The 9,597-nt window shown below is 38.2% G+C and overlaps 1 protein-coding gene across 1 annotated transcript in view; it reads right to left on the bottom strand.

Moving 5' to 3' along the window:
• Positions 1-5,150: 5,150 nt before the first annotated feature.
• LOC113289548 (eukaryotic translation initiation factor 5B-like) overlaps positions 5,151-9,597 on the bottom strand; it is a 5,433-nt gene continuing 986 nt past the window's right edge. Inside the window, exons 3-13 of the mRNA XM_026538826.1 lie at positions 8,108-9,597; positions 7,907-8,014; positions 7,708-7,808; positions 7,489-7,579; positions 7,310-7,420; positions 7,155-7,220; positions 6,804-6,863; positions 6,130-6,687; positions 5,849-5,980; positions 5,661-5,762; positions 5,151-5,541 (exon numbers count right to left, since the gene is read on the bottom strand). The exon at positions 8,108-9,597 is cut by the window's right edge and continues 1 nt beyond it. Of these exons, the coding sequence (XP_026394611.1) occupies positions 5,464-5,541; positions 5,661-5,762; positions 5,849-5,980; positions 6,130-6,687; positions 6,804-6,863; positions 7,155-7,220; positions 7,310-7,420; positions 7,489-7,579; positions 7,708-7,808; positions 7,907-8,014; positions 8,108-9,597 (2,897 nt within the window). The 3' untranslated portion in view covers positions 5,151-5,463. The remainder of the gene's footprint in view (positions 5,542-5,660; positions 5,763-5,848; positions 5,981-6,129; positions 6,688-6,803; positions 6,864-7,154; positions 7,221-7,309; positions 7,421-7,488; positions 7,580-7,707; positions 7,809-7,906; positions 8,015-8,107) is intronic.

Raw genomic sequence — 9,597 nt, 5'->3', positions numbered from 1 at the left:
TAGCTTGTTATATACAAATGAAATGTAACTTCATTTAGGTTTGGGTAACCGTACCTAAACGTGTACACCCATTTGATTCAGCAGTAGTTAACCAAATGGTTAGACATATGAGCACTTTCATATCAACCTTATTCATCTTTACCATAACAGGTTCAAATGACTCAAATGTGAAAAAAGCGGGGGTCTAACAACCACAACCAATATTTCGATTAGAAATATGTATGGACTAACTGCAATATACTTTCTATAGATCAACTAGACAGCCTAACTCAATCTAGGCAAAAGTATATTGAAGAGTTAATATCTCTTCTCTTGATTTGATCTTACTCAAGCAAATAGAAATCTGCGAGTCTTAATCAAATACAAGGAATAAACTTGGATGGTACCAAAGACCAATATCAAAGGATCAATAAATTTCCAATCAACAACCAAAGGTTGGATTTCACAATTGATCGATACAACGCACAACCTGTATTATTTCAATTATATAACAAAATATAATGTGGAATAGAAATAACACAGACACCACAAATTTTGTTAACGAGGAAACCGCAAATGCAGAAAACCCCAGGGACCTAGTCCAGATTGAACATCACACTGTATTAAGCCGTTACAGACACTAGCCTACTACAAACTAACTTCGGTATGGACTGTAGTTAAACCATAACCAATATCGCATTGATTCAAGGTATAGTTGCTCTCCTTACGTCTTTGATCCCGGCATGATACTACGCACTTGATTCCCTCAGCTGATCTCACCCACAACCAAGAGTTTCTATGACCCAAAGTCGAAGACTTAAATAGACAAATCTGTATCACACAAACAAGTCTACTGGATGGATAAATCTGTCTCCCACAGATAAACCCAAAGATTTTGTTCCATATTTTGATAAATCAAGCTGAACAGGAACCAATTGATAATACATACTTATATTCCCAAAGAACAGCCTAGAGTTATCAATCACCTCACAACAATCTTAATTGTATGGTAGCGAAACAAGATATTGCGGAATCACAAACGATGAGACGAAGATGTTTGTGATTACTTTTTATATCTTGCCCTATCGGAGATAAATCTCAAGCTAATCTTACAATTTAACTCGTACGATAGAAAATGGCAAGATCAGATCGCTCAACTACAAGAGAAGTAGTTTCGTATGGCTTCACAATCCCAATGAAGTCTTTAGTCGTTAACCTACAGGGTCTCGAGAAGAAACCTACGGTTAAAGGAGAAACGACTCTAGCAAAACCAACTAGTATCACACAGGAGGTGTGGGGATTAGTTTTGCACGGATGCTAGAGTTCTCCTTATATAGTTTTCAAATCATGGTTTGCAATCTAAGTTAGCTTAGTAACAAAGCATTCAATATTCACTGTTAGATGAAAAACCTGATTTCTTTAAGCTGATATCTTTCAATCGTTATAGCTTGTCACACACAAATGAAATGCTTTCATTTAGGTTTGAGTAACCGTACCTAAACGTGTGCATTTGGTTGGTTCACAAATGGTTGACCAGTGGTTATCCATATGAGTAACTTTCATATTAACCATATTCATCTTCTTCATAACTAGTTCAAACGACTTCAAAAGAACTCGTTCAAGAGCTGTTCAATTGCTTAGATCTTTATAATAGACATAATTAAAACAAAATCGGTTTGATTCGCTTGAATTAATTTATGAAAAATATAGCCATGGTTTGCAAAGATTGCATTCCTTAATGATTTATTGTTTTAAGTTCATGAGCTATTGATTTGAGATATAACCAACTTGGGTACGCGTACGGGTACGCGTACTCTAGCTTTACATGAATTGGGTTTGAAAACCCATCAGAAATTTTCGGTTCGAAAACTTCCGAGATTACGTGTACGGGTACGCATACCTAAGGTGACGGTTTTCCATTTGTAAACTAACAAACCTCAGCAGAAATTTTCGGATGTGGTGAAGTTGAAGTTTGTTAACCATTCTCCTGGACCAAATTGCTATCCTTTTTTAGTTCCCAACAAGATTAGTTTTAACTTCGGGAATTGCTAGACCCACCAAAAAATAGGACCGAGAATCGCATTGAGGAAGATCGAACAGACTCACTGATGAGTTCTCAACATTGAGATAGCGAAGGGTAGGAGTGGAGCTCGGAAGCCCGCTATCCCTCTCACACGGTGCGCTCTTCGGGTTATTTTTTCGGTGGATCCATCATTTTCCTTTAACTTTCTCATAATGCATTTCCCTTCTTTCTTTTTTTTTGCTTTCTTAAAGAAATAAATTAAAGAAGTATTCTTTTCTAGAGACCAGATCGTAGTGTCAGCACGTAGACAGGGAAGAAGAGATTACATCTAGAATCCTAAGTTGGACCTTTTTCCAGGCAAAATTATGTTTTTTCTTGATACAACTTGTTCACGAAACGCAGTACAGTAAGCCAAATTCTCAAAAGTAGTACTGACGCGAGGAGCATTAATAGATTTCTTAGGTATACAAAGAAGCAGTACAAACGTCCTTCATTTCGAGCAATGCATCTTCGAAACACTTGGCAAGGAATTCAGGGTCTGGTATTATGTCTTTAGCCACAAGAATTTGCAACTCCGCATTTCCAGCGTAACTCACCATATGCATTGTGAGTGCCTGCAATTTTTTTACAAACCATTCAAGAATCCAAAATCCGTCCTCAACAACTAGCTAACAACAAGATAACAACTGAATATGACAAAGTCGAGAAAATACTTACATGGGGTAAACTAGTTGAGGTTACTCTGAATGAAGTTACTGGGTTTCCTCCAAACATGATCTCTTCTTGTGGACCAACAACATTTGATATCGTAAAACTTGTATTGCAAACAACTCGGTAATTAAGCAGCATTGCAGCCTACACATAATAAGAATATACCGATACATTGTCAGATGAATTCAAATCAATATAGTTTGCTTAGAGCCTTGACTAGAAGTTTATTACCTAGTGACCCAAAAGCGACATTACTAAATTTCCAAATGTATAAGAGAAATGAGCTTCTAAAGAGAGCTTCTTTTTATCGAGCATAGCTTTAGCTCTCCTTACATATTGAAGTGGATCATTATCAACGTTTTTATGGTGATAGATTGGGAGCAAAATGAAGCCAAATTTGTTACCCCACCAACTTGACAGTGGTTTGTTTTTCACCAATTCTGACATATCCTGTTATTAAAGTAAATTCATTTGTATATGTAACCCATTTATGTAAAAACAAAGAAATGAGGTTGCTAGGGAATTAGACCTGCAATCCATGCTGTTTTCTGAGGTTAACCATTCCCAATCCTGTGATTCGAAGTCCCTCTTGTAACTCTAAACAAAGATGCTTTAAAATTAACTGAGGTCGTCATAAATATCGATGTTAGTTTAAGATTGATAAGGTTTGATTGGCTTCATGAAATGACATGTTGATTACTTGAATTTGAAGGTTTATGGTAATCCAAGTATCGCGATAATCCGGCTGAAACCACTCCGAAAAGGACATCATTGATGGTCTGCGATATCATCATTTATAAACACCGTCATTCACTAAATCAACAGTAAAAAAAACAGTACATCCGAGTCAGAATCAATTAAGTCGGTGAAAAAGTACATACTCGCTGACTCATGCATGTCCTCGAAAAACAACACATGGTTTTGGCGTTTTGCCATTCTGTTTTCAAGTTGCACAACTTGCACGTAAGGGTAATGGAAGCATGTTTTCTTTTTCCTTTTTGAAATCTTGAATTAAAGTTACAAAGAGACCAATTCATTTTGCACAAGAATTTGGTCAGGAGAGCTGTCAAATAGCAACTAAGATTTAACGTACCCGCCAAAGATGACTATAACAGATGATATTGTCACACTACGTACGACCAATGAAAACCATGACCAATCGTACCATTCTAGACTTGTCAAAAACATTAAAAACAATAATCATACTATTCTAAGCTTTGTATTCGACTATTTGTAAATTTAACAACTAACATCCAGCTTAAAGAAATTAAGAATGAAGTTTACTGACCGTATTAGCCATGGCGTTCTTGACGGATTTCATATCATCCATTCTGAACCTTGCAGTAGCTGCCTTTCGAGGCCAAAGTTCAACCCCAGATCCACCACTTAACTTCGTTTCAGCATCTTTCACAAACAAGGTTCTCAGCAACAGTTCCATGGCATAAACCATAGTACACCAAATGGCCATTAACAACTTCCGAACTTTCTTACCCATACTGCTTTTGCTAGTACTCTTGTTGTTGTCTTTCTTTGAGGAAGAAGTTGGAATACTGGGTAATTGATCAGGATGATCAACTTTCTTACACATAGCCAGAAACAAAGACATTAAAGAAATCCCGTCACCTAAAGCATGATGAACTCTCAATATTACACACTTTTGTTCCTTCAATAGATGTAGTTCCCAGAGCGGTTTGCTGATATCAAGAGGAGTCGAAACTGAAAGATCTGCCAAGTAACTATTCACTAACGTGGTATCGTCATTCTTACAGTCATCTCCCTGACCATAGATTTTTTCGATATCTTTAACAAGGAATATGTGTTTATCTATGTTTAAACCGTTTCTTGTTTCCCAATATTCTCTTCCTTCCTTGTCTTTGACTAATACACTTCGAAATCTTGCATGTTGGAGCATGATTGAGTTCTTCATTTCGGTTTTTATGGTGTACTCGTCGATAGGATGCTTCAGACCGATTACACAATTGATTACTGTATTCATCTCTTCCTGTAAGAATAACCGACCTGCAGGTGTTACTGGCTCTTGTTTTTCCATGGTACCTAAACAGAAGTTTAACAAAACTGCAAGAAAATGTTTGAAAGTTCCGCTCAACCATAAGCTAGGAGACGTGTTTTATAAGTACTCCTCAATAAATGAAGTGTGGAGGAAATTTGTTGTAGCTTTAATTGACTGTAATTGATGACATTAGGCAAGGTCAAATAGAATCACCATTTATTTTTCATTCTTTACCCACACCCTATATATGTTACTATTTTTGGTGATAAGTCGAACAAAAACGGCATGCTCTCTTTGATGGGTAAATACGACTTCGGTTCTCATCCTTCGTTGTGCCCCTGAGACATCTCCTTTATCAGAAGGAAATCAGATTTTCAAATATTTTCCACGTGTTGGAACAAACAAAGCCTCATAGTACGTGTATGCTGCCTGAAGAAAGTTTTCAATTGACAATTTCACAAATTTTCTAGTTAACTGCTTCAAAAAAATAAAAATAAAAAAATTCTAGTTACCACCATTTCTCTCACCGCCACCACTAGAAATAAACAACCCGTGCAAACTGAAGAGTAAAGGATAAATTTTACTTAATAAAAGAAAACATACGGGAGTATTATGAAAACTTCGACCACCAATTTAACTCCAACAGAAAACTCTCGCAATCAATTATTTGCAGTTCTCTAGAAATGGTCCAAATTATTTAATTTCTCTAGTAAGGAAGACCGATGAATTTCCAAACAAACTAAAAATAGATTTGATCAATCTTGAAGTCCCTCTGCAGTTCCTCCAGCAACTTCCAATCTTCATTACCCATATCGTCCTGCACATTTAAGAAAATGGTCGAGACAAGAAATAAGATTTTGGATTAGTCACTGTAACTTGTATCGATCTTGAAAAGGAAAACAGAAAACAAATGAAGATATGATAACTGTAGCTTACCTGAAAATAAGCTTTCAGTATTCCAACCGACTCTCTGGTGATGTGGCTAACTAGTTCATTGGCCACTGTAAAGTGCTTGCCAAAGATTTTTTTACTCAGTATCTACACAAATACATACAAAAACTCTGTAAATTAACATATATAATCCTTGGAACATCATATAACATTGAGTGAAACTTAGTAATTACCTTTATGGCAACCTTCTGTCCTTTCTTGGCAGTCCCAACTTCTTTGTGATTGATTTGGATTGATGTAATCTGACCGATATCGATAAATTCACTTTCACCAGAATCAGATAGAATGCAAATTGGAGTGCCCGTCTGAGCTCAGTGCAACAACGAACATAAAATCAGAGGTAAATTAGGAATACAATCTATACGAATATACAGATAGGGAGGTCCTACAAACTAAGAGTCGATGATTGTATTTTCTCGCATCCAAAAAAGACAAGACGATGAGAGAGTTATACCTTAAGGGTGCCTTCAAGAACGTTGACCCCCAATACAATTGGGTCCTTCTTATTAAATACACAATCCGGCATAATCTTGAGACGGCATGGAAAGACAGCTTCCACCGAAGCTTCTCTCTTCTTTTCCTCCTTAAAGTTGTCCATATATTTCTGGAACTGATCAAAAAGATGATATATTATATCAGCAGTGAATATTTTTACACCACTCTCCTTAGCAAGCTCACGAGCCACGGGCGTCACTTTGACATCAAATGCCAGAATGGTGGCATATTCCCTGTTCCTTTCAAGCATGGCACATGCCCTCCTGACATCACTCTTGTGTACAGGACCTATGTTTATACCACTGACAGGGATATTGACTACAGGGCTCTTCAAAAACTCCAGCAATGCCTCCAGTGACCCAAGTGTTGATGCTTGAACACATACACCTGTACCACTCTTGTCAATCCTGCTCATGACGGACTTCATGTCTTGCATTGTTGCTTCCTTGATGTCTTCAACATCGTCATCAGGACCCACCACATACAGACCAGTGCCTGCAACAGCATGATCAAGGCCCTGAAAAGAAGTAATAAATTGAGTTTAAGACGAAAACCCATCAAGAATGTCGTAGAGATATAAATTTGGAACTGCCAATGTGCATCAACCAAAACCAAATGAAAAACAAACATTACCTGAGCATTGATTTTCACACCCTGGGCTGCTTTGAGTTCTTTGTGATGCAGATAAGAGCCCTGAGGCAATAAATCATGCATTAGCATAGAAAATCATGGACATATTGAAGATTATACAATACAAATACAGCTGTAAGATAGTTGGGACTAGTTGTAAAGTAAAACGGGATAAGTAAGGTTAGCATTTGCCAATGATCGCGTGTTAAGGTTCAACAAGTTCAATACAGAGTTTTTCATTATCTGTGCACTCTTGACTCACACAAACAATTAACATCTTAACATCCAGCATTAACTTTCCATGTAAAATAAACCACATGTGGGAATGAATAGAATTGTAACCAGAGTATTCACCTTTATCCGTAGCTCCTTCATTGGATGCGGTGTCAGTAGAGCACGAATAGTGGTAACAATTGGCCCCTATTAACATTTACAAGGAAATATAAGATATTTTAACAAAGGAAAGTGCTAGTTATCATTGTAGTTGTGTGTATTTACATACTGAATACCTGTGTACCACAAACCACAATCTGATCCCCCTCATGAAGCACTCCATTTACTAATACCACGTCAATAGTTGTCCCCTGACCTTCAATAGCCTTAACCTCCAACACCGTGCACTGCAGAACAGTCACAATGTTAGGAATCCAAAATTCTTATCAACTGGCATAAGAAGATAGAAAATAACCTGAACTTCATTGGTAAACATAAGCTTCTCCACCAGAGTTTTCTCAGTCCACTTAACCAATAATAGCAGCAAATCTGGGATGCCTTCACCACTGTTACATTCACAAAAAAGAAACTATGAATCTGCCAGAAAAAAAATGCTCTAAAACTGTAAAAGCAATTAAGATTTCTTGTTTAAAAAATCAAAAATCAAGCTCGGCGTCGAGTTTGGCAAACACACCTGATTGCACTTGTTGGAACAATATTGTAGGTTTCCCCCATTTCTTTATTTTTGTAATACAACTCAGTATTGAGACCCTGTTCTTTCAACTGAGTAATGATCTGAGAAAGGAAAACAAGAAACAATTAAGTTAATCTACATCCTACCACGGTCCACGTGACACGTCGGACACCACAAAAGTCTGAGATTTATCTTTTACCTGAGTGAGCCTCCAATTGAATTCCATCTGGACATCCTTAGATTGCTGCTTCATGGCTTTGAAAATAGGTTTATTCTTGCACGTTTTCCAACCAGATAATCTATCGACCTTTGAAAATTAAAGAGATAAAAAATCAAACAATGAAATTATGGTAAAAGCAGTTTAGTTGTAATGTAATTTTTTTTAGCCATTAACACTCACCTTGTTCAGCGCAACTATGAACTCTGTGTTCCGCATTTTCAGAAGATTCAGGGATTCAATAGTCTGTCGTTCCAATCCATGCATAATGTCAACAACCAAAATTGCAATATCACATAACCCAGACCCACGTGAACGCAAGTTAGTAAACGACTCGTGTCCTGGAGTATCAATAACCAAAAGACCAGGGACCCGTAACTTTGCATCTGCTTTTAACTCCCGGGTTCTCTCTCTTATGTTCACGGCAGGAAAATAGGTTGCCCCAATTTGCTGTGTAATTCCTCCAGCCTCGCCTTCCTGGACATTAGTTCCGCGGATGCAATCTAGTAGCTTCGTTTTACCAGTATCAACATGTCCCATAATACAACATATTGGAGAACGCAGTTTATCTTCTCCCCTTTTCGGAGGTACCTCCATAGTCTGTGCTTCTCGTTTAGCTGCAGCATCCTTTCTTCTATTCTTAGCCGCAACATCACTCTTAACGTCTTCACATTCTAAATATTGAGGAACACCTCCACCAGAAGCAGTATATGGCTTCACCGCGGTACCAGAATCCGGTGATGTTGCACACTTGGCTTCTTTCTTCACCACACTTGGCTCAACCTCTTCACTGGCAAAGGCGCTCTTGACCAGGATTTGGACATCACTATCACCCCAGCTCTTTGTGTGCCATTCTTTGTCCTCAATTTCTTCCTCCTCAACTGATTTACCTTCATTCTCATGCTTAACTTCCACTTCCTCAATAGAATTAGATAATATTGAGTCTACCTCTCTAGTATTCGTGTTTTTAGCTGCATTCATTTCCTTCAGCTGCAGGTCGTCCGCACTGTTTGTTGCAGAAGCCCCGCCATTTTCTTTAGCAGGAGCTGACTTAGACTTCTGCGTAAGAAACTGATTCCTAAGTAGTTCAAGCCGACAAGCTTCATTTTTCTGCTTCCTTGTTATAGGCTTCCCTTCCTGCTTCCTCATCAGCATCCTCTCTTTTTCTTTTTCCTTTTTCCTTCGCTTGGCTTCTTCTGCTTGTTTCTCGAGTTCCTCTTGCCTGAGGTGCTCTTCTTCCTCCCTCCTTTCTTTCTCTTCCTCTTCCCTCCTCATTCTCTCTTCAAGTTCTTTACGCCTTTGCAAAGCCTCCTGCATTTTTATAACATGAATTGGGCGCTTGTCATCACGTTTTTTACTCTTTGTTTCCTCCTGTGTTGCATCCTGAACTCCCGCTGCAGCCGCTGCAGCCGCAGCAGCTGCCTTCTTCTCCTTTTCCTTCTCCTTCTTCTTTTTGTTCTTCTTTGCTGCCGCAGACTTCCCTGTTTCTGCCTCCGCTTCCTTCTCCCCTCCAGTAGCATCAACCGAGCCTATCTGTTCAGGTTGAGCTTGAACCTTTTCTTCTTTTGGAGAAGCATTATATTTTGGAACAATGGGAGCATTGCCGTGCTCGGCCAGAACTTTGTCTAAGTCATCTTCCTCCTGGGATGTTCCTTCGCTATTATTTTTCTTCT

The sequence above is a fragment of the Papaver somniferum genome, chromosome 6 (assembly GCF_003573695.1).
Source record: "Papaver somniferum cultivar HN1 chromosome 6, ASM357369v1, whole genome shotgun sequence".
Classification (NCBI taxonomy): Eukaryota; Viridiplantae; Streptophyta; class Magnoliopsida; order Ranunculales; family Papaveraceae; genus Papaver; species Papaver somniferum.
This window is presented reverse-complemented; position numbering and strand designations above follow the sequence as displayed.